Source organism: Gigantopelta aegis, chromosome 2 (genome assembly GCF_016097555.1).
Source record: "Gigantopelta aegis isolate Gae_Host chromosome 2, Gae_host_genome, whole genome shotgun sequence".
Lineage (NCBI taxonomy): Eukaryota > Metazoa > Mollusca > Gastropoda > Neomphalida > Peltospiridae > Gigantopelta > Gigantopelta aegis.
The window spans coordinates 49,931,733-49,958,526 of record NC_054700.1 but is presented as its reverse complement, the minus strand read 5'-3'; the positions used below and the strand labels follow the sequence as shown (position 1 = coordinate 49,958,526).

At 36.8% G+C, this 26,794-nt stretch overlaps 1 protein-coding gene across 1 annotated transcript in view; it reads left to right on the top strand.

The window, feature by feature from the left end:
- Positions 1 to 14,912, top strand: part of LOC121388874 (solute carrier family 22 member 8-like) — a 57,425-nt gene extending 42,513 nt beyond the window's left edge. Inside the window, exons 8-11 of the mRNA XM_041520406.1 lie at positions 1,385 to 1,470; positions 4,332 to 4,452; positions 6,512 to 6,584; positions 14,535 to 14,912. Of these exons, the coding sequence (XP_041376340.1) occupies positions 1,385 to 1,470; positions 4,332 to 4,452; positions 6,512 to 6,584; positions 14,535 to 14,732 (478 nt within the window). The 3' untranslated portion in view covers positions 14,733 to 14,912. The remainder of the gene's footprint in view (positions 1 to 1,384; positions 1,471 to 4,331; positions 4,453 to 6,511; positions 6,585 to 14,534) is intronic.
- Positions 14,913 to 26,794: the final 11,882 nt, after the last annotated feature.

The following is a 26,794-nucleotide window of genomic DNA, read 5'->3' as shown; positions in this document are numbered from 1 at the left end:
CCCATACAAAACGCTTTCTGTAAACCAGATTAATATTGTAACACCGGCCTCGGTGGTGTCGTGGTTAAGACGTCCGACATAAGGCTGGTAGGTACAGGATTCGCAGCCCGGTGCAGGCTCCCACCCAGAGCGAGTTTTTAACGACTCAATGGGTAGGTGTATTACCACTACACCTTGTTCGCTCTCACTAACCACTACCAATTAAAAAACTAACCCTAACGCTAATTGACGCTAAATGTAAAGAGACAAAAATTTACTATTTCGTTAGACGTTTGTGCAATTGTTTTGCGATGACTAACTGAACACACTACAATGGTTTGTTAGCATACACATTACTGCAGTTTCCATTACATTTAACTTGTCTATAAGCTGCATACCGTCAAAATATATCTTAGAGCCCATCCAGTAACTTAAAGTCACAGACCCTAGTTTTAACACTTAAAAATGGACACTAACTTTACTTAATCTATAAACCTGTAACTCATTTGGATAAAGTAACAACATAGTGAAACAAGAGTCTGTGATGTTAAAATGGACACTAACTTTACTTAATCTACAAACCTGTAACTCATTTGGATAAAGTAACAACATAGTGAAACAAGAGCCTGTGACGTTGAAACGGTGGAATAGACTAAAACTCGACTCCATAACCGTTACTTCTCAGACGCACGTGCATTTTTAATAATAATAACTAGCGCCTGTCTTTTTAAGCTTTTTTTTTAAATGTCGGATATGCCGATCTCGCTAAAGTTTTATATGGTTAATATGTGACCTTTTTGGAGTTCGCTTAATTTTAAGATAGCTAATATTTTCTGATTTACAGTATTTAAAATTATATGAGGTGGTAGGGGTGGGTTGCGCTTTGTAATAAATACGTGTACACACACGCGCACGTACGTACACACACACATACACGCACACACACACACACACACACACACACACACACACACACACACACACACACACACACATTTCAGCTGGGGAGATGTGTAATATCCAGTGCCCCCGTTTTTGACCTCCATATACTTTACTCTCCCACTTTCTGATCCAAGTGTGTGTGTATGCGCGTGCGTGCGTGCGTATGTGTATATATATATATATATATATATATATAAGTGGATTAATTTAATGTATCAATTGTCAGTTATAACAGGTCATTTTCATATGCCCCCATTTTGTAGCAGCAACGATGGTTTTTATATATTTATATATGTATTTATAAATTGTGCCCCCCCCCCCCAACGTTTTAGCACCTTCCTACGCCAGTGTTTAACGACACCACCAGAGCACATTGAACAAAACAAACTAACTTTAACGCTGCTGCTATGTAGGTTTACGTTGTGAGCATGAACCGAGACTTGTTTTAATTGTTTGTTTTCAGAACTGGACGGAAACAAGTGAGCATTATCTTCCACGTTCTAGCAGGAGTGTTCCTAATAACGTCCGTCGCCATTTTAGGAAATGCGGGTATTTAAACTACTTACGGTAGCGCTATATATACTACACGAAGTTTATTGCATTACGTATTACAAAGCTCTTATAGCAACGCATAAATTCATCTCAATAATGAGTTGGCTGTGGAACTAAACAACTCAAAACAAAGAACACGCATTAAAAATAGTAATAATAATTAATAATAATATTAATAATAATAATATAAAAATTATAATATTAATAATTATAATAATTAATATATGCATAAAACACACAACAGATTATTACCGATGATCGACGCTGAAAATCCAATCGATTCCCAAACATTAATAGGTGCTCCCAAAAAGGGAACTAGACAAAACCACGGTTACTTATTTGATTTTTGCTTTTAAATGTGGTGCATTGTGATTCACACCGCCATAAGCGTACGAGACGGGGGCAAAACCTCAAATTCGGGAAAAATTATAGAAAATGTGCTATCCTTTTTACCATATATGTTTACCATTCTACCCTCAAAGTAGTTGTAATCCATATATACATATATATATATATATATATATATACACACACACACACACACACACACATGTATATACACATACATACATACATACATACATAGATACATACATACATACATACATACATACATACATGGGTAATTCTACAGAAAGCGTCAGTTTTCAAAATACAAATTTAAGATAAAACAATTAAAATATATAAATATTTATTGTTAACTTTTGGAACTAGATGAACAAAGACAAAATTATATCTGGCCACGCAGAACTGTAATCGGCCTGCACTTGTTACTCTTTGAACAAGTTCATTATGCCACTGGTGTTACCGGACAAGTGAGGTAGTTCAGCAGTGTGATCCAATTGATTTATAGTGATCAAGAGCACATGTATGTGTTATTTGGGTGTCCCTAATAACATATATGAAATAACTTTAGAATTAAAAACTATCCAAGAGTGTATTTGTGCATTTCCACACGGATATTCTGTATGTGACTTAAATTATACACTGTGGCAGTTTTAATTATTTAAAAATATGGAGTCCTTCAAAATAAATTTCATCAAAGTCATAAAGGTAGAAGGTATGCTTTCCTAAATAAACAATTTAAATTTCAAAAATAAAGTTTCTTGAGAAATGACAGCTGAAAGATTCTTGCGTAACACCAATGACAAAACAAGTAACACCAATGACAATGTGTAACACCAATGACATTCAAGACTATCCTAGAAACACTATTATTCTTGAGACTTCCACTACACTACTTGTTTGCAAAATTATGTAATTAATATTTCCTTTAATGCTTTTTTTTTTCTGTTTTTTTTTCTTCTTCAGCCTACAACTATTAAAAGCCTATTAGAATAATTGTATGTTTCTGTATTGATACGGTACGGCCGATCAGATAGTTTTAAAAATATACTAAATTAAGACACCAGAGCTGTCAACCTGTGGCAATTCTTAGGCGTGAGAAAATTAAAAATCAGGGTCCAGGGACTGCAGGCTCTTGGTCGGGCCCAGGACGAGCTTTTTTGTTGTTTGTTTAAGTCCAAAATGGAAATCTCTAAAAAAAAAATCGAGCGAGTGCAAGTTTTACTAATTAATATGGTTAATGTTAAACCATACAAGTCGGTCATCGGTAGCACCCGCGAGTGATTGTTGGTACTGAACCGAGAATAGGTTCAATATGCTGTTTTATTATTAACAGGTAACGAATTCAGAGACCTGCATAATCAGCATATAATTCCTTTCAGCTCTAAAATATAAACCACGATTATAAAAAAAAATTATTTTTAGAAAAACTTTGAGATTATAGTAACGTTGCGTGAGAGCGTGATGTTTATTACAAATGCGTGAGACTCACGACAAATGCATGAGAGTTGACAGGTATGAGACACAGAATTTTAATTTTGTTTAAATATTAAATTAAAGATTTATTCATTCATTATATATTTATGTTTATATTAAGGCTCAAAATCTATTTTACTGGATACTTGTATTCCCAATAACGAGCAAAAGGTTGTAGGCCTAATCCTACTTTTGCGCAAAACTCTACGTTAAATGTTCCAAATATTTCCAGAAAACGAGAACGCCTTATAAATATGTGATGTCATTCTAATGTTTTCAGTGCATAGGCCCCTACACTATACAGCAAATCAAACAAATTATGTCACTATTCAAGAAATAAATCATACGAATTGCGTCATTATTCCAAAGAGTTAACTATTTCCTTTTAACTAAAAAACTATTTTAATGCAGGATTTTCAATATTGTTTTAAATAAAATTTAAATAGCCTTTATTGGAAATGGAAACATACGTAATGTATTTTTCTGAAATATATACATGTATATATATATGTGAGATGTATATATACATACACACACACACACATATATATATATATATATATATATATATATATATATATATATATATATGCATGTATGTACAAATGCGTAGTGATTTGTTTCGAACCCTATATGGGCCCATTGGGCTATTTCTCGTTCCAGCCAGTGCTCCACAACTGGTGTATCAAAGGCTGTGGTATGTACTATCCTGTTTGTGGGAAGATGCATATAAAAGAGTCCGTTGCTGTTCTTCGAAAAAGAGTAGCCCATGAAGTGGTGACAGCGGGTTTCCTCTCTCAATATCTGTGTTGGCTTTAACCCTAATATGTCTGACGTCATATAACCGTAAATAAAATGTGTTGAGTGCGTCGTTAAATAAAACATTTCCTTCTTTCCTTCCATAAGTTTTTTTTTTTTAAACAAATTAATTATCTAGCATGCTGAATAATTAAATGTCCTTAACATATTTGTTTGCATTTGAGTTAGCTAAAACATTGGTGTTTTGTTTATACTAATCTATGCATTTCATATTTCAGGAAATAGTGAGATTGGAAAAATAATGTCAAATGTATTCAATCTTCTTGGAAAATTCGCTATCTCAGCTTCGTTTCGTGCACTGTTTGTGTATGGGCCAGAAGTTTTCCCAACAAACCTAAGGCAAGTATAAGACAGGCATGTTGAAGGGAAATTGCTCTCCCACCCTCCCCCAGTGCTAAAGCTTGTTTTGTTTAACGACACCACTAGAGCATATTGATTAATCAATCATCGGCTATTGGATGTCAAACGTTTGGTAATTCTGACTCGTAGTTATCAGAGGAAACCTGCTACATCTTTCCTAATGCAGAAAGGTATCTTTTATATGCACTTTCCCACAGACAGAATAACACATACCACTGCCTTTGATATACCAGTCGTGGTGCACTGGCTGGAACGTGAAATAGCCCAATGGGCCCACCGACGGGGATCGATCCCATACCGACCGCGCATCAAGCGAGCTCTTTTCCAATGGGTTACGTCCCGCCCGTAACAAAAACGATAGGGATATTCGGGCAAATGGAGGTGGCCTGAAGCCATTTCACTATGTAATTTCATAATTCTAACCAAGTTGTAATCCATGTAAAAATGCGTAGTGATTCATTTGTAACCCTATATCATATAGATGTTTGGCAGTAATGCTAATATGGGTATTTTCGTTTAATTCGGGCAAAAGCCATCCTGCCCCCCCCCCCCCCCCTTGCAAAAATAATAATTATCCAATCACATTGAATGTGTATTTTAATCGACTGATCATATTCCAAAACCATAGTCGCAATCTGATTAAAATCAGCTCTACTGGTCTACCAGTAGATCTAACAGCATTTCGTAGACATTTCAGGTGACATTTCATCTATAAATAACAATTTAAATATCGACCAATTACACTTCGCCTTTTATAGCGTTATTCGGGTGCATAAAAATTCTAAAAATATCGGGCGAGACTATTTATGCAATAGGCGAACTTGTTGGTCTATTTCAACATTAAAAAACAGGGAGAAAAGTGCAGTAATAAACTCTGATTTTATGGCTATACCATCACGTTTTGTTTTTTCGTCTTGAAACGAATTCTATATAAAAGTTTATATTGAAATTAGTGTCCGGCATACTTCGTAATTCACCCGAATGATTTCGTATACCCTCGGCATAATCACGAATGTTTTCAAATTCTTTTCAAATCACTGGTATGTAGTCTAATGGTGCGTGGTTGGTCTGGGATCGATCTCCGCCGGTAGGCCTCTTGGACTATTACTCGTTTCAGCCAATGCAACACGACTGGTATATCAAAGGCTGTGATATGTGCTATCCTGTCTGTGGGATGGTGCATATAAAAGACCCCTTGCTACTACTAAAAAAATGTAGAGGGTTTCCCTTCTAAAACTTAATTTCGAAATTACAATTGCCGATGACTAATAAATCAATGTGCTCTAGTGGTATCGTTAATCAAAACAAATTTTATCTTTGTTGATTGTATTACAGTCTGAACAGTACATATATGTTCTAAGGACATGTACTGTAACAGCTAATATTTAAAAACAAATTGACATCCAATAGCCAATGACTAATAAATCAATGTGTTCTAATGGTGTCGTTAAACAAATTGACATCCAATAGCCAATGACTAATAAATCAATGTGTTCTAATGGTGTCGTTAAACAAATTGACTTCCAATAGCCAATGACTAATAAATCAATGTGTTCTAATGGTGTCGTTAAACAAATTGACATCCAATAGCCAATGACTAATAAATCAATGTGTTCTAATGGTGTCGTTAAACAAATTGACATCCAATAGCCAATGACTAATAAATCAATGTGTTCTAGTGGTGTCGTTAAACAAAACAAACTAGCCTTCTAAAACCTTTAACTTGTCAAAACCGGCCTCGGTGGCGCAGTGGTTAAGCCATCGGACTTCAGGCTGGTAGGTACAGGGTTCGCAGACCGGTACTGGCTCTAATCCAGAGCATGTTCTTAAGGGCTCAGTGGGTAGGTGTAAGGCCACTTCACCATCTTCTCTCTCACTAACCACTAACCAACTAACAACTAACCCACAGTCCTGGACAGACGGCCCAGATAGCTGAGGTGTGTGCTCAGGAAAGTGTGCTTGAACCTTAATTGGATATAAGCACGACAATAAGTTGAAATGAAATGAATAAAACCTTTAACTGGTCAATATCTTTCAGGGCGGCTGGTATGGGGATATCGTCTGCCTTCGCCAGAATAGGCGGAATGGTAGCGCCGTATTTGAGAATTCTCGTAAGTACATACTGTAGGAACGATGTACGGCAGGGTTAATTGCACACCAGGAAATGCTTGATTTTTATCACTAAAGTAAGAATTCATTTCGTTATTACCGTGATATTAAAAAAAATAATATCTCAATACATAATTAACTAATCTATATGCAATTTTAGGCTGTAAAAATATACAATTTAGTTGACTTTTATACCGAAAATCGCATGTTTTTCTTTTGCCATTCACGAACAGCATGAATAAACAGCACTGGTTCGGTGTCCACCGTAACACTTCAGCACTCTTTCACAACAAAAACCACATAACACAACCTTTTTCGTAGATGATCGCTAAATCTTCATGTAAAATATCTAAACTTTCTGTTATTATTAATTGCACAATCCGCTTCCAAAGAGGAGCATAGTGAATAAACCAGTGTACGACGCGCACCAGCCCATGTATACGACGCGCACCAGCCCATGTATACGACGCGCACCAGCCCATATATACGACGCGCACCCATTTGCCAATTTTCAAAGTGAACGAATTGCACCCCGTAACGTTTTGGTTGTCTCGTTACATAGTGTTCTTCTTGAATTAGTTTTCTTTTATAACTACATTTCTATCCAAATTAGTATACAGGTACTATATAGATGTGACTGTTGAACTGTGTGTGTGTGTGTGGACAAACCCAGGAGTTTTCATATTTATTTTGTTCATGTTATCAGTAGCATAAACATCATGAAAAGTTCAGTTATTATTTGTGTGAAATTATGGAACATGTAAAAAGTTTCGCTACAAAAGATATCGTAAAAGGATCATGTGAAAAGTATACTCGCACTCTAGTTTAATTATGTGAATGTGGAGCACGGTACAAACACCGTTCTCCCTTGAATAAACACAAAGACAGAAGATGCTTGGCGCAGTGATTAAATTGTTCTATAATTGGTTTTGCTGTATTTCATAGAAAACGTAGATATTTGTTTTTAAGTGCACAGACTGCTGCCATACTTTTTTCCATGTCATTTCAACTGAATATCAGTGCATACACAAAAATGTTTTACTATTTTGTTGTTTTACAAGTGTCCACAATCAGTACATCTTTGTTTACCTAGAAAGTAACCAAACTTTGTATACGAAAATATTGTCAGGCATATTTTTATTTTGAACTTACTTATTTTTGCATTAACCGAGATTAAATGAACTATTTATATTGTTTTATTTATAAGTTTACTCAAACTCGATGCCTAATCTAATATGGAGTAGGATCTTCGCCTCTAAAGGCGACGCCACACAATACGAGTGTCTTGTATGAACATATTCCCGAGAATAACTAACTGACAAGACAAACATTACGATTGCATTGCTTGTATATAATCGGTTATTTTCATGGCTATTTCTCATACATGGCGTCTCGGTTATTTTCATGGCTATTTTTCATACATGGTGTCTCGGTTATTTTCATGGCTATTTCTCATATGTGATGTCTCCTTAACAGAGAATCAGTTTGTAGTGAAATGCTGAATTTTCTGGCACAGTTATGACCGTAGCAACTGAAATATATTTGCGTTCTGCTTCGATCCTCACTCAGGAATACAGTTATATGTTTTTTTTACATACTTCAACTTATTTGAAACCTCACTTAAGTATTGATAATTTTAAAGATGGATTGCCTGAACAGTGTTTTATTACGTCACTGAACTTGTATTTGTCTAATTATAATGTTTACAACCATATGGTTCCATGATAATGGTGCCCTGAAAGAAATATTTAAAATAGTGAATTAAAACTATGCAGTATATTTGTTTTTAATTGATGGGTGCACGTCGTACACTGGGTGGGTATTGAAATCGTACCAATCTAATTAAAATTAGCTCCACTATTACATGTGGATCTAACACCAGCCAGTTGGAGCTCATGTCCACCAATCAAAACCTTACTTGCAGAATCCTGCCAGTGATTTAAAAATAATTTGAAAACATTCCGAATTATCCTGAGGGTATACGGCATGTTTCGTGTGAATTACGAATGCCTTAAAACATGTTTTATTTTATAAAATAAATAATTTGTAATGTAAAACTGAAGACTGATTTTTTTTTTTTTTTTAATAAATAAATAAATAATTTTTAATGTAAAATTGAAGACTGATAACCCACCCCGTACGTATTGGTATGGTTCGCTGTACTGCGGCCACTAAAATAGACTCGCCCGATATTTTTAGAATTTGTATGCTCCCAAATAACGTTATAAAAGGCGAAGTGTGATTGGTCAATATTTAAATTATTATTTACAGACGAAATATTACCTGGACATTGGGGACTACGCAGTGTTGTTATTTTTAAATCACTGGCAGGATTCTGCAAGTAAGGTTTTGATTGGTGGACATGAGCTCCAACTGGCTGGTGTTAGATCCACATGTAATAGTGGAGCTAATTTTAATTAGATTGAAATCGTACACTAGTCAAAACCGGTGTAAACGGAATGCAAGTCCGTAGGAACAGTTATCTGCCCGGACTTAATCTTCTAGGAATACAGGTTCTAGGTCTAATATACCTAGGAATGCAAGTCCTAGGACTTACGTTCCTTAGGGATACTGGTCTGACTGCCAGGATATTAAGTCCGGGCCGGACTTGCATTCCTGGACAATCCAAAATTTAAGTTCGGTCGTACATGTTAAAATTAAATTATAAATGTAAACAAAACGAAAAGCAGTTTCCATTCCGGTTTATTTAATTAACTTAGGATACTGGCGCCTCTTTTTATTTAAATATTTTCTATTTATTCCAATATTTTCCATTTATATCATTTTCAAGAGTATGTATACATTCTGCTGACCTTATTACATGAGCAGAACCAAGGTCTTTATTCATTGCGTGTTGTTCCAACTAATAAATGCTTAAACATTTAAAAGTAATGTTTGAAAACTCGAAAACGTTTTGTATAATTAGATGCATGTTACATGTATAACTTGCCCATATGATATACCAACACAATGGTCTGTTAAACATTATGTACTGGTATTTGATAATAATAAATAATTCAACAATACAAATGTGATATTTGCGTTATATAAATTATCTTGTTATTTTATATTTTAAGTTAATGGCTTTGTGTCAGTAATGTTGCAGGCGCGTGTACATAGGGTGTGGGGTGGGTGGCTTGGTCTAAACTCCCCTCTTCAAAGCAAATTTCTACTTGTCAGTCTAGACACCCCCCACATAACTTACTGAACGTGTGCCTACTTTGTCAATTTTGCTAATTTAAAAAAGAATTTGGTCTAACATAATATGATAACTCCCCCAACAGTGCATATTGGCTCTATGATATCTTAATCGGAACCAACCATATCATCGGTAAAAAATGGTTTTCATTAAGGTTTATCAATTAATACAAATATCAATGACTAAGAGAAGGTTTTAACAGCTCAATAGGTCACTACACCGACTAAAACAAAACAGTAACCCCTGAAAAATTATCATACTATCAATAATATGCACACACAATTTACAGAGATACTTTTTAAACATACTAACTACTCATGACACGTTTATACCTGACAGTTTTGTTCATAATAAGCATTCAGACTCCGTTTTTGAGAGAAGAGGTGGAGGGGGGAGAGGCAGGCTGATTTGTATTGCCGGAATGAAACGAAAAAGTCCGAATCTGGAACACAACGTAAATTTGTATTCGCATTACTACTAAGAAGCTATACAAGATTCCAAACATATCAGTATGCATTTTTACATGGATTACAACTAATATTGTGAGTAGAATGATGGAAATACATGGTGAAGTTTTCAGGCCAGCTCATTTTGCCCGAACGTTTCAATTGAGCCCCCCCCCCCAACCCTCCAGCACTGGGGGACAGTAACTCCCCGACCCTCACCTCCACCTTGTAAGCTCATAGTGTGCCTAATTAACGGTCAGGTATAATAAATAATAATACAGAGACCCCCAACTCGTGTATTATGCTTATGATGGTCAAAACTGCCATAAGGCAGTCTGTGATAAATAATTTCACGTGTTTTGATGCTATTTGTAATTGTTCATCTATAAAAGACAATATTTTATGCTTATTATTCCTATTATTTTTATATTGTAGTAACTGGTCATTTAAAAATGTACCTAACATTTGAAACCACAATAATCTCGCGAGAATCGTACACTTATCCATCACACTACGAGGGAAGACTGCCAAAACCTCACTTTTTCTCTCGTGACTTTCCGACAGCTCGTGTAAATTGCAGAGTATAACAAACGGACATCTAATTTGCCGGACTAGTATTCCTGTCACTGTTGTAGAATGAATTTAAGTCCGGTAGGAATACAAGTCCTAGGAAAAAAACCACACTTAAAAATAAACCAGGTACGAAAGTCCGGGTAGGTATGGAGGTCCTTTTACACCAGCATGGTGTGCGCGTCGTACATTTGATTTTTTAACAACCCATTTTATAAATGCAATATTTTAGTTAATATTGGCGGTAAGAGTACAAACTTTGCATGCTTAATCTAAATAAACTATATGTTGTATCCTATATGTCAAATTAAGTATATGTTTTCATAGTTTGCAGTATTAATCTAACATTACTGAAGAAAGCAAAACAATCACGATTTCGGCGGACGTTTCGCCCAAGTATTAAGCTATTTGTTAACATTCAGACGCTAAACTTCGCATACAATATAATTTTATATCTTTCTTTTACAACGTAAAATTTCAAATACATTAGTTTCTTATGTTTTAAAATATTTACAAAAATGTTATGGTGATAATGAGAAAATGGAGCTTACCCAAGCAAAAAAAAAAGAAGAAAAAAAGAAACCGTGTGCAACTAATTCCTGCCGTACACCATTCCTACGGTGTGAAGTATAAAGAACACCTGGACCCATATTCACAAAACATCGTAACCCTAGTTTTACACGTAAACGTAAATCTACGACTGAAGAGCTATTCACGAAACAACGAAAACGTAAGTTACGTGTAAAGTTGGACGTAAATATAAGAGTGCCTCCAGTTACAACTTACGCTGCACGTAAGTCGTGTTCATATAATAAATCAAGCTCGATCGCCGTTATTTACTATTATTTACGAAAACTGGCAGCAGTTCCAATAATTGAAGCAGTTTGCGATCTAATCTCGATTCAGATTCAAAACTTCTACTGGTGTCGTTTGAATCTCGACGACGAGTAAATAAATCAGCACTGGAAATTTTACAGTACGGATTCTGACACTAATATCGAACGTTCGTAAAAATCCAAACACCTGTTGTCGGCAAATATATGTTCCTCCAACATGATCTTTTTTTTGTTTACATACCTGACAATGTCAAGATTAGTAAATTTCCAAGCTTCTAATCCTTCTGACGTTCAAAGTGACTCCATTTTTTTTTAAATGACTGAATATCATCCTATAGTCTGTTCTAAAGATTGTTATTATGATTGTGTACATTCCACCTTTATTGGCGGTCCATTTTTTCTAGTGAAATTGTATGTTTTGACTTGCATCTTATATGAGTCACTTTGCATTAATGCTAAACATTAAATAAATTTATATAAATAACTGGAAAAATAAATAAATATATATAGTCATTTATTAGTAGTTGGACTATCACATAGTGAAAATATATACAATTAAAAGCACACATTTTTATTATATTTTTATATATTATACTGTGTGTGTGTGTGTGTGTGTGTGTGTGTGCACGCGCGTGCGCGCATAAATATGAACAAAGCTAAAAATGTGTTTTTCATGGGACAAAAAAATAGATATTATCAGACACCAATAATACAAATAAAAATATTAACATGTATAATACATGTATCAAAATGTAACTGAAACTTAGTTTTTACAATTTCACTAGAAAAAATGGACCGCCAATAAAGGTGGAATGTACACAATAATAATAACAATCTTTAGAACAGACAAAAGGATGATATTCAGTCATTAAAAAAAAAAATGGAGTCACTTTGAACGTCAGAAGGATTAAAAGCTTGGAAATTTAATAATCTTGACATTGTCAGGTATGTAAAAAACGATCATGTTGGAGGAACAGATATTTGCCGACAACAGGTGTTTGGATTTTTACGAACGTTCGATATTTAAAAATCATATTAGTGTCAGAATCCGTCCTGTAAAATTTCCAGTGCTGATTTATTTACTCGCATTTTTGCGCATTTATTATTTACCCGGTAGCCATCGTTTCTAATGGGTTTTTTTTAATAGTGTTAAATCGTAGATTTACGTCCAACTAAGTTACGTTTACATTTACGACCGTCTTTTAGAATAAGGTGCTTCTTGCACGTAAACGTAAATCTACGGCAGACGTAAGTGCTAGTCGTAGACGTAAATTTACACCTTTTTGTGAATATGGGTCAGGTTCATTTACCGTCTCGCCTTTAGTGAAAGCTGCTTCAAGCAGCTGTCTGTATTCAATGGCCACTAATATAGGGTTGCTTAAGTTGGCGGTGGGGTAGGAGAGAGCGGATGATTACTCTTGTTTTCATGTGACGACGGATAATAAGGATCAAGTGTGACAGTTGATGATGATGATGATGATGATGATGATGATGATCTCCCTGACTCAATAAGTCTAGGTAATGCATATCGAAATTTCTCAACATACATAATATATAATACAATCATTATTATTTGTTTACTTCAATGGTTTTTTTATGACTAGTAGATCTTCATGTTGTCGTTTTTCTTCAGTCTATAATGATGATGATGAACTAGTAGATCTTCATGTTCTTGTTTTTCTTCAGTCTATAATGATGATGATGATGATGAACTAGTAGATCTTCTCAGTGTTGTTTCTCTAGTCTATAACGATGATGATGACGAACTAGTAGATCTTCTCAGTGTTGTTTCTCTAGTTTATAACGATGATGATGATAAACTAGTCGATCTTCTCAGTGTGTTCTTTCTTTAGTATATGACGATGATGATGATGAACTAGTAGATCTTCTCAGTGTGTTGTTTCTCTAGTCTATAACGATGATGATGACGAACTAATAGATCTTCTCAGTGTTGTTTCTCTAGTCTATAACGATGATGATGATGAACTAGTAGATCTTCTCAGTGTTGTTTCTCTAGTTTATAACGATGCTGATGATGAACTAGTAGATCTTCTCAGTGTGTTGTTTCTCTAGTCTATAATGATGATGATGATGAACTAGTAGATCTTCTCAGTGTTGTTTCTCTAGTTTATAACGATGCTGATGATGAACTAGTAGATCTTCTCAGTGTGTTGTTTCTCTAGTCTATAATGATGATGATGATGAACTAGTAGATCTTCTCAGTGTTGTTTCTCTAGTCTATAACGATGATGATGATGAACTAGTAGATCTTCTCAGTGTGTTGTTTCTCTAGTCTATAACGATGATGATGATGAACTAGTAGATCTTCTCAGTGTGTTCTTTCACTAGTCTATAACGATGATGATGATGAACTAGTAGATCTTCTCAGTGTTCTTTCTCTAGTCTATAACGATGATGATGATGAACTAGTAGATCTTCTCAGTGTGTTGTTTCTCTAGTCTATAACGATGATGATGATGAAATAATAGATCTTCTCAGTGTGTTGTTTCTCTAGTCTATAACGACGACGACGACGATGATGATGATGATGAACTAATAGATCTTCTCAGTGTGTTCTTTCTTTAGTCTATAATGATGATGATGATGTCTATTAGATCGTATTGTTTTTTTCAGGCTATATTAATGATTATGATTATGATTATGACTATTATGATTATTATTATTATTAACTAATAAATCTTCATATTGTGATGTTCCTTCTGTTCATAAACAATTATGATGATGTTATTGGTGATGATGATATTGATGATAATGATGGTGGTGGTGGTGGTGATGATGATGATGATGATGGTGGTGCCCCGTGGTGGTGATGATGATGATGGTGATGATGATGATGATGACGCTCATGATTATGATCTTTATATTGTGTTGTTTCTTTAGAGTCGAAGGTTCATCTGGGGTCCAGCAGCCTTGTTTGGTTTTATGTGTCTTCTGGCTGCATTCCTGGTGATGTTTCTGCCAGAGACCAAGGGAAGAGAACTCCCGACTACTATCGAAGAGATGGAGAAATCCATTGTTGAAACGGCAGGGCTTTGCAAAATACGGAACAAGAAGGATCTACGCCAGGAACAAGAGTAATGAAAAATATTCAACAGTATTAAAACTCTAAACGTTATTAACTGGACCATGATGTAGCTCAAAAGACTATACACAGAGACAGAGACTGGAAGGAAATGTTTTATTTAACGACGCACTCAACACATTTTATTTACGGTTATATGGCGTCGGACATATGGTTAAGGACCACACAGATATTGAGGGAAGAAACCCGCTGTCGCCACTTCATGGGCTACTCTTTTCGATTAGCAGCAATGGATCTTTTATATGCATCAACCCATAGACAGGATAGCACATACCATGGCCTTTGATATACCAGTCGTAGGGCACTGGCTGGAACGAGAAATAGCCCAATGGGCCCACTGACGGGGATAGATCCCAAACCGACCGCACATCAAGCGAGCGCTTTACCACTGGGCTACGTCTCGCCCCAGACAGAGATACAGACAGACAGAGATACAGACAGACAGAGATAGACATAGAGATAGAGAGATAATGAGGTAGATAATGAATGAATCAATGTTTAACGATACCCCATCACGCACAAAAATAAACGGCTATTGGGTGTCAAAGAAAGGTACAAGATGATCAACATCAATTTAAAATCTACGAAATAGTCAATTTTATGAAAGACACAATGAAGTATGAAAAACACGTGGGGTGTATTAATATTAAATATGAAAAACAAAATAAACGCCATGGTCACACCGTGAAAACAGTGTATGGAACTGTGGTTTGCAAATTTTGATCTACACGTGTCAGTTTCATTTACCCTTAATCAAACTTTTAATTTAAAACTGCAAGTTAATTGAGTATTTTGAATTGCAGCATACATTATTAATTATTATCAGCATATTTAGTGAATATAAATTCAATATAAATACATTAGAAATTTACACAATCTTGCAACCACTTAAAGGCGATCTATCATAGTTATTATGTCAGCATCTGTTTGTGATAAAGATTCTTCAATAAAAGTGTATTTTCTATTAGTAGATAAAATTATTTTGTTAGAATCATTTATGGGCATATAGTTAAAGGTGTAGTCTAGATTTTAAAGCAAAATGTAATTTTAAAACTTTTGCAATAGCTGTCAGTATTCAACTTGAGATAGCTCCTTTAATACATAGCACCTTTAATACCAGTATAATAGATCGCACATTCAGAATGGTTATTGACAGTTTTTGCTCAAAGTTACTTATAAATGTCTACAACTATTTTGTTTTCGAGAGAGATAGGGGTAAATCGTAATCAAAGACGGTCCCTCACATATTGCAACAGCAATTAAATTGACATAATTATGTTGATCAAAATTTGTTATAGTCTGTTCCAATAAAGTGCACAAATCACCTGTTTATCGACATCTTTTAATTTCAAGAGTAAACACCACCTTGTACATCAATGAGAGCCCCAACAAGTAAATGCTAAATTAGGTAGAATATCATTAAATAGATATTTACTTCATTTAATATAAAAGAAATAATCGACGGAAATCAGTTTTATTCTACTTGCGACACTGCTATAGTTATATTCCTCATGGGTTTACTCTGTCAGTTAACTGTTCCGAATATCGTCCAGGAATTAACATGGTACAGGCTAGAGTTGAACATCCGGGGCCAAGCCCGATAGCGATCGTTACTACTAGACCGACATAAAAAACAAAAACTTTACTAACGTTAAGTGGGTTTTTTTCTCCTTTATTTGTACAACCCTCTATAACAATTAAAAGTTACTTTCAGTCAGTAAACGTTTCACAACTATGTCACCAATAATTCAGCAGGGTTTCTGCCAGAGGGTAAAACGGGTATGGTGCCATACCCAAATTCGTTTCCAATTTTTTTTTTTTTTTAAGTATGACTTAACCCTAACCCTAACCATTTTCTTTTTGGGAGAGACCACCAACATACAAACCATTTTAAACATACATTTTATTAAACTAAACATATCATATAGCCCCACATATACATACCACAACCACACAAGCATACAGTTCGTCTATTCATTCATTCGCGTTCATTCATATCTCACAAAATACACACATATATATATATATAAATACTATACACAATACAAAAGGTCCTTCTGGCAGAAATAGTGAATTGGTTCAAACGGAAGTTTAGGATTTTATTTTCGTGGGTCACCCGAAAATTAAAAAAAACATATCAAGGCCACTCCCAACAAAATTAAATGCCATTCATTGATTTTGATATTTAATTCTTATTACTAAAAACACTTTTTGCATAACAATAATGTCGATGAATAAGAATACAGAAACACTATGAACCCTGACGAAGTAAAGACAAAAATGTTTATATTCAGTGACACATTAAAATATTTTAATTATGGATATACTCGTCGTAAATATAATTCAATTTCCCCTACCCCTAATTTTTGGTCACTTTTTCACCATGTTAATTTTGTACATATGGTCAAATTTCTCACATATTGCCAGGAATCAGAATGTCCACCCTGATTTTTATGACGGCCAAAGTGGTCCTCTCACCAAATATGGAGGGTGATTTAGGGGACGTTACATGCATGCAAAATGTCCCCAGCTCCAGGAGTAATATGATTAAGGACCACACAGATAATGAGACTGGAAGGACGCTGCCGCCACCCCATGGGATAGTCTTTTTTATTAGCAGCAAGGTATCTTTTATAGTCACCATCCAACAGACAACATAAGCGTACGAGGGGGGGGGGGGGGGGGTGGAGAGGGGCTACTCCTCCCCTAATGCTGGAGCAAAACCTCAAATTCAGGCAAAAATTATACAGATATTCAGGCAAAAATGATACAGATATTCGGGCAAAATGTGCTAAACTGAGACCTTTCTACCATGTATTTCCATCATTCTACCCTCAAACTTAATTGTAATCCATGTACAAATGCGTAGTTATTCGTTTGCAAGCGTATAATTATAGCTGTTTTTAGTAAAAAAAAAAAAGAGTTTGGTTTGTTTAACGACACCACTAGAGCACATTGATTCATTAATCATCGGCTATTGGATGTCAAACATTTGGTAATTTTGACATATAGTCATGAGAGGAAACCCGTTACATTTTTTTCTAATGAAGGAAGGGCTCTTTTATATGCACTTTCCCACAGACAGGATAGCACATACCACCGCCTTTGATATACCAGTCGTGGTGCACTGGCTGGAACAAGAAATAGCCCAATGAGTCCACCGACGGGGATCGATCCCAAACCGACTGCGCATCAAGCGAGCGCTTTACCATTGGGCTACGTCCCGCCCCTCTGTTTGTAGTAGTGCTAATATGAATAAGATTAGTTCTAAGAAGTTATCCTGATTCGGGCATTTTCCTTTAATTAGGACAAGCCAGCCTACCCTCCTGCAAACACGGGAGACCGTACGCCTATGACAAACAAGATAGTACATATCACGACCTTTATTACACCAGTTATGGAACACTGGCTGCAACGAGAAATAGTTTAGTGGATCCACCAACGGGGATCGATCCTAGATTAACATGCATCAGGTGAGCGTTTTACCACTGGTGGAGCGATAATTGTAATGCACAACAAATCTAACAAATCAAGAGAAATACATAACAGAGTTCGATTATAGTAAAATCAAGCAACTGGTCGGTCTAACAAAAATGCACAAGTCATATATAGTGAAATCTCTCAAAACCGGACACACTGTAAACAAGAATTCCCTCCTAACCGGACATTTTTCACTGTCCTTTTTTTTAAAAATCACCTCTTGAACCCGGACATTTTACTTGGTTACGAGGGTGTCTGGTTTAGAGGGGATTCACTGAAAAGGAAAATTATATAAAAACACCGAAGCACAAAAGCGTAAATATATCTATATAACAATACTGAGGTAATTAAATCTGCATAGCCACAAAGGCGTAAATATAACAAAAGAAAAAATATTAAAAAGAACACTGATACTGAAATCCGCCCGTGATGTCAGTAACTGGGTATCAGCAACAACAAAAATCATTCACAAATTGTGTGAATCGGTGAAGCCGTTCTCATATAAGTTTGCGGATGATTTTTTGTTTTTGTTTTGTTCATACCCAGATGAACTTAAAAAAACAAACAGACAATACTTATAATTAAATTTGAAACATACTTACTAAAAGTTACATTAAAAGTTAATATTTTATTTTCCATACTTTTTTTGGTTTGAAAAATAACGCCCAGTAAAACAAATTACCAATATAAAATGACGTCATCAGGTATAACGTTCTCTGACGAAAATTTGTTTACATTCATCGAGCTATGAACAAACACCCGTTGCTACGTCTGGACCAATGGAAGCGTAAATATAAGTTTTATAACAAAATAAAAAAGTATTACAAATAAGGCTGATATTAAAATCCGCCCGCGATGTTAGTAACTTAGTAGGCCTACCACATTATTAGGGCCTCCACGAGTCAAAACTATTTGACTTGAGTGCTCGAGGGTCAAACTTGACCCGGACCAGAGCACCCGACACTTACACTAGATGATAATGAGACTAAGGAATAAAGTAAAACAGTATTATATATCTTAATTCCAGCGCTGAAAATCGATGCCAAATCATGCAATTGTATTGCATTCCACATACTGGACTTTTGGTTTCCCTCCATGTCTCATAACCCTATAATGTAACTGGCGGCAACCATATTAGTATGGCAAAATGGCGTGTATGTATATGAGGGTGCTCTTCCTTGCACGGACTCGAGTGATGCTAGACTCGGCCCTTACTCGAGTACTCGTGGAGACCCTACATATTATATTATTTATATGTTAAAAGACAGTTCTCTGAGGTATTTAATATACAAAGGGGTGTAACAAAATGGCGTGTATGTATGTATGTATGTGTGTGTGTGTGTGTGTGTGTGTGTGTGTGTGTGTGTGTGTGTGTGTGTGTGAGTGTGTGTGTATGTATGTATGTGTGTGTGTATGTGTGTGTGTGTATGTATGCGTGTGTGTGTATGTGTGTGTGTATGTATGTGTGTGTGTGTGTATATATGTGTGTGTGTGTGTGTATGTATGTGTGTGTGTGTGCGCGCGTATGTGTGTATGTGCGTGTATGTATGTATGTATGTATGTATGTATGTGTGTGTGTGTGTGTGTGTGTGTATGTGTGTGTGTATGTGTGTGTGTATGTATGTGTGTGTGAGTGTGTATGTATGTGTGTGTGTGGATGTGTGTGTATGTATGTATGTGTGTGTGTATGTGTGTGTGTATGTTTGTGTGTGTGTGTGTGTGTGTGTGTGCGCGCGCGTATGTATGTGTGTATGTGTGTGTGTATGTATGTGTGTGTGTGTGTGCGTATGTATGTGTGTATGTATGTGTGTGTGTGTGTGTGTGTGAGTGTGTGTGTGTGTGTGTAAACGTGCAAGTGATTGTTACTACTCACCCTGACAAAAAAGAATAATAATAAACTGTAATAAGTTTAAAGGTCCTATGTCAAAGTTGGATACGTTTATAAACAACTCGCTGTAAGATAAATGGTATCAAACGGAAACTCATGTATTATTCTCTATGTTAGTCGGAAACATGTTACAGAGGTAGCAAACTCGGGATATATAGCTTCAGCGAGCCTGTTACACCGTTATCGAACCTAGCCAAATAGCCACGATATCAAAATATTTTAACCTGATTTTGTTTTATCATGCAACCCCTTTCAAGTTATATTTTTGTAATATGTTTCAGTCAAAAGCGGTATAGAAACTATTAGTTTTATTGTGTAGAAACTACTACCGGAAGTCTAACAATAGCAGGTGCCGGAAAGCATCTTGTGAATGGCATAGCCAGCCTAAAAGGTATGTGTTTCCAAATTTTAAATAAAATACTTTAATTATATTTCAAAGTCTGTTGTGTCACATCATTACAATTTTGGTATTTTGTTCTGTATTATCCGAAGAAGATCTACATCACTGGCTGCTAGTGACTGTGACGCCAATGTAAACATTCTTTGCAGGAAGCTACTTGCTTTTTTGTTTCAAAATGTTTAATTCAAAACGCTGGCTGGTTCTGAATGGGGGGCGAATAATGGAGAATTGAAAATTATGAGGTAATTTGATGTTACAGGAAGTGTAAATGTTATATTTATATATGCAGTTCAACAATTATTGCTGTAAATGGATGTTTGAAAAATGAGAAAACGACCTAACTGAAAATTGAGCAAGCATCCGCCATGCGCAAAACTCATTTCCTAGTGACATGATAACACTTCGAATTATCAGATAGGGGTTATCAGGTCAATAGGAAGCATGGTTGCATAATAAATAAAGAATACTACATGACTGAGCCGTTGGATACCATTTATCTTACAAGTTATTTAAAAATGTAACTTGATCGGTGCTCGCCCTGTGATGACTCATCAGGCAGGTGCAGCGCCGGGCTTCTTATCTCGAGGGAGCCCACCCTCAGCTACTGGAAGTCCTTCCCGACCGTCTCGCGGAGCCAGAGGATAAGGAAGGAAAGCTACTGGCAAGACAAAAGCAACAAAAGAAAACACCCCTATCAACATAATGCACTGGAATGCTGAGGGAGTTTCAAAACAGAAGACAGAGCTTCAGCACTTTATGCATGAAAACCAGATCAACATCTGTTGCATCCAAGAATCCCATGTGAAAGAATCGATGAGCTTCAAAGTCAGAGGTTACCAGACCTTCAGAAGTGGTCGCAGTGGAAAAACTAAGGGTGGGGTAGTCACTCTGGTTAGAAACAACATCAGTGCCATTGAAACCAATAGATATATGGAGGAAGCTGAATTCATTGGGGTCAAGATCAAAACATAAAACGTCTGAGCTTCACATGGAAAATGTTTAGTGCCCAAATGACAAAGAACTCTCCTTTGATGATATCCAGACAGTAACTTCCTACTTGTTGGAGACTTCAACAGCCAATCCCAGAGCTGGGGTTACAACAACATTGACAAAAGAGGAGAGGAGATAGAAAGCTGGCAGGATGGAAATAACCTTAATCTCATCAATGACCCACTTGATCAACCAACATTCTATTCCAGGCGTTGGCATTCCACAACCTCCCCAGACCTTGCCTTCTGTACTGACGATATTCGTAGAGTCATTAGTCGAGAAGTAGGACCACATATAGGGGGAAGTGACCATTGACCGGTCCTCCTAACCTTAAGTGATAGCAAAATCCATATAGCTTCGCAGCCCCCAAGGTGGAACTACAAGAAAGCCAAATGGGAACTTTTCAAGCTTTGCAAGAAATTGAAGTGCAGGGAAGGAACATAGACAATGTAGTGAAGGAATTCAACTTCCAAATCATTAAAGCTGCCAAAGAAAATATCCCAAGAAGAGTCAAGAAAGTATATGCTCCTTACTGTAATATAAAAAACTTCAAATGGTACATGATGAACTGACCCGGGTAGGGGAAGAAGCAGAGTCTAACCCGAGCCAAAACAACCTAAAGCTCCAGCATGCTAAAGCCATATACCTCAGAACCAAGATTGAATCCAAAAGAAAAAGCTGGAGAGACAAAACTGCTGCACTCAACCTTGAAAAGGACAGCACCAAATTATGGAAATTTACAAAACAACTGAATGAGGAAGAATCCCATGGAAAGAAAATCACTCTAATGGAGGATGGAAATATACTCGCAGGTAAGAAATCTGCTGATCTTTTAGCAAAGACATATGCCAAGAAAAGTGACATTACCATCACAACAACTTAGATGAAAGAAGCACGAAGGGAACAAAAAGAAACCGTAAGTAGAGCTACCCTGCAAGATTCCATGATGAATAGTATAACTCTACCAGAACTTGAAAATGCCCTCAAACATCTGAAAAATAAGAAATCTCCAGGACTGAATGGTATTACTAATGAACTGCTGAAACACCTAGGCAATAACTGCGCGATCCAAACTGTTGGAAATATTCAACCTAAGCTGGTCTGAAGGCAAGGTGCCACAAATCTGGAAAGAGGCGGTGATGATACCCATACTGAAAAAAGGTAAAAACAAACAAAAGGCAAGCAGCTATAGACCCATCAGCCTAACTAGCTGTGTCTGCAAGACCCTATAGCGCATTATCAACCATCGGCTTCAACCGTTTCTTGACACTGAGAACGTCATCACACAAGAGCAGGCAGGATTTAAACAATTCCGCAGCACAGAAGACAAGGCCACCTACCTATCACAAGTAATCGAAGATGCTTTCCAAGCACAGAAGGTTGTTCTTGCCTCCTTCAATGATCTGCAAAAGGCCTTTGACAAGGTCTGGAAAGATGGCCTGCTAGCAAAGCTACAAAAAACACACACAAAAAAAACGGTATGTGTGGCAACATGTACAGGTGGAGCAAGTCTTATCTTCACAACTGAAGGGCGAGAGTAATGGTAGATGGCCAACACAGCAAGAAAGTACTTGTACGCCATGGAGTACCTCAGGGAGGAGTACTGTCACCTACTCTCTTCATCATTTTTATCAATGACCTGGTCACACAACTACCCAAAGGGATACATGCAGCACTATATGCAGATGACCTAGTTTTGTGGTGCTCGGAGGAGTATGCAACAACAGCAACATATCGCATGCAGATTGCCCTTGACAATGCTACACCTTGGACTCGAGACTGGTGCATGACAATCAACAAAGACAAGTCAGCTGCCACTCCTTTCTCACTCTCCACAAAACAGGAAACAGGCAACCTCAAACTTGATGACACACCTCTCCAGTATGAGGACCAACAGACATACCTGGGGGTCACTTTTGACAAGAGACAGACCTGGAAACCACAACTAGAGAAAGCCGAGGCCAAAACTCGAAGAAACCTTGCCATAATGAAAAAACTAGCTGGCACCAAGTGGGGTGCTGATCATAACATACTGAAAAGTGTCTACCAAGGAGCAATCAGACCACATCTTGAGTACGGATCCAATGCATGGTCAACAGCAGCAAAGTGACATCAACAAAAACTAGACAGGGTTCAAAACCAAGCACTCAGGATAATAACTGGAGCAATGAGGTCAACCCCCATTGAGAAAATGGAACAGCTCACTGGCATCATACCCCTCAGCAAACGTAGGGACTCAAAGCTCATGATACAAGCCACCAAGTCTTTGCCAGAACACCAAATGAACAAGAGAATGAATGACTATCCCTGCACCAGACTCAAAAGAACTAGCTTTCATAAACAGAGCAAATCACTCCTGAGGCAACATAAAGGACAACTCCCAGATAAAATCCATCAAGTTAGTACTGTCAGTTGCATCCCACCATGGGAACCACAACTAGACAATGTAAAGATCTGCACAGTGGTCCAACACATCACCCCTGGAGAGGAACACAGTGAACCATACAAACGAGCCCTGACACTGGCCATGATTGATGAACAGTACCCAGAGACATCATGGACACAAGTATATACTGATGGATCTGCAACAAATGCAGTGGAAAACGGAGGGGCTGGAATATACATCATGGACCCTAGTGGCTACCGAGAGGAGGCACATTTTCCTACAGAGAAATACTGCACAAACTATGCTGCAGAGGCTCTCATTCATGCTGCCCACATCATCAGCACCAGAGAGGAGAACTGCTCATACGTCGTCTTCCTGACTGATGCTCTCTCTGCCCTCCAGGCTCTTGAAAACAACAAGCTCGACAGACTTTCAGAAGCCCTACATCCTATGGCACAAGAAATGATCTACAGAGAACCGTATCGTTCATAGTCACTGCTGGCCTCGACGTGTAGTCAACAAGCGAACGAAAAGAAGAAGAAGAACAAGTAATTTTTCATTTTACTTTGTAACATATATTTTTTTTGGGGGAGAGGTAAAATTCGTTTTGGGCTACTAGAAACATTAGGACGATAACAAACACTTTGTTTGTATATACAATAGAATCTCATTGGCTCGAACGCCCAACGGTCGAACCTACCGGTATTCTCGAACAAAGAACAAAGTCCCGATTTTTCGCTTTGTTAAACACTTTTATTTTGGTGCTGATTGGTCGAATACCCCTGGGGTCGAACAGAAGCTTTCTCTCGAACCGGTTTATTGGTCAGAACTTTTAAATTAAACATATATAGCTCGAACTATTATAAAATGTCAATGTCACAAAAGATGCTACAACAGCGTAATGAAAAACGACTTTCTAAATTAATAAATATTTATAAATATAGACTACCAGTGTGTTTGTTATTTGTTTATTTAACGGTGATAAATAATAGTTACAAATATATATCTCATCCGACATTTGACGGCGACTTCTTTACTAATGAGTCAATCGGACCGTCTAGCCCAAGCCGGTTTTACGGAAATATGCGAGGTTGTCGGATTGATTTTTGTGTTACAGAAGCATCCTACAACGGCCGAATGCATGGTTCGAACTTCCCGATAGGTCGAACTGAGTTTGATGCACCGACAGTGATCACGCCAATGAGATTCTACTCGGCGAAATGACAAAACCTCGTAACTACACTTTTCAAAATTTTACAGTAGAGCAAAAAAACTGAATATTAAAAACCCCCACGTTATTTTGTTATAGTCGTTGTTATGCAAACATATTAACAGTTAACAGTGATAACTACTTAATAGTGGGTGTACCATAGTTACGGCTACGTCCGAAATTAGGACGTTTTACCCTATGTGTCAGGTCTACAAATGTACTTACGACATTTTACACCTGAAATGTCATTGAAAATGTCAGTTACGACATTTTGATCTAGAATTTAACACAGGTTGAAGGAATCTATACATGGATTAAATACCCATACATGTGTAATTAACTGGTTTTATTTACATGTAATCCATGTAATGTGTGAACATAATGCAATGCTGAGCGTCATGTCCACACTCTAGCATCCCGCTTTGTAGATACAACGTTTTGTCATTTTGTTTCTTGGACCAGTTATAATACGACTATTTGTCATGTGACAGTCAACCACTTTCTAATAGGCCGATAGTTACGATCTTTTGACAAAAGCAGAACATGAACATTCTAACTGGAAATTCCAAAAAGTGATTTCTCGCCAAAAGCGTAGTTACGACCTTTTGTCATTTCGCCGACGATATATATATATATATATATATATATATATATATATATATATATATATATATATATATAGAATATCAGGTTACTACGTTTTGATATCATGGTTATTTTGCGAGGTTTAGATAACGGTGCAACAGGTGAGCTTCATCGAGCCTGTTACACCGTTACTGAACCGAGCCAAATAACCACGATATCAAAACGTAGTAACCTGATTTTTTTTTCAAGTTATATTTTTGTAATATGTTTGAGTCAAAAGCGGTATAAAAACTATTAATTTGATCGTGTAGAAACTACTTCCGGATGTCAGACAATAACAGGTGCCCAAATGTATTTTGGGAATGGCATAGCCAGCCTAAAAGTTATGTGTTTCCAAATTTTAAATAAAATACTTTTATATTTCATAGTCTGTTGTGTCACAATACGATTATTGTATCTTTTTCTGTGCAGTAAACTCGTTTGTGTGTGACCTGAAGACGACCTATGTACGTCAATGGCTAGTAGCGACTGTGACGCCAGACGCTGATCCCAATGTAAACATTCTTTCTTTTGTTAGCTAGCTAGTTCTGAATGGGAGCGAATAATGGGGAATTGAAAACTAGAAGGTAATTTGATGTTACAGGAAGTGTAAATGATATATTTATTTATGCAGTTCAACAATTATTGCTGTAAATGGATGTTTGAAAAACGAGAAAACGACCTACCTGAGCACAACCCATAGTGACATGATGACAATTCGAATTATCAGGTAGAGGTTATCAGGTCAACAGGAAGCATGGTTGCATGATAATCGACTTTATACAATACATCATATACGTGTTATCGGTGATAGTAATAGTGTTAGATATGAATTACAATACGGCTATGGCCCTTCTCTCTTTATATCCGTCTGGCTCTGTCTGTCTGTCTGTCTGTCTCTCTCTCTATTTGTCTGCCTCTCTCTGTGTCTGTCTGTGTCTGTCTACCTCTCTCTCTATGTCTGTCTCTGTGTGTGTGTGTGTGTGTGTGTGTGTGTGTGTCTGTCTGTATGTCAGTCTCTCTCTCTCTCTCTCTCTCTCTCTCTCTCTCTCTCTCTCCTCTCTCTCTCTCTCTCTCTCT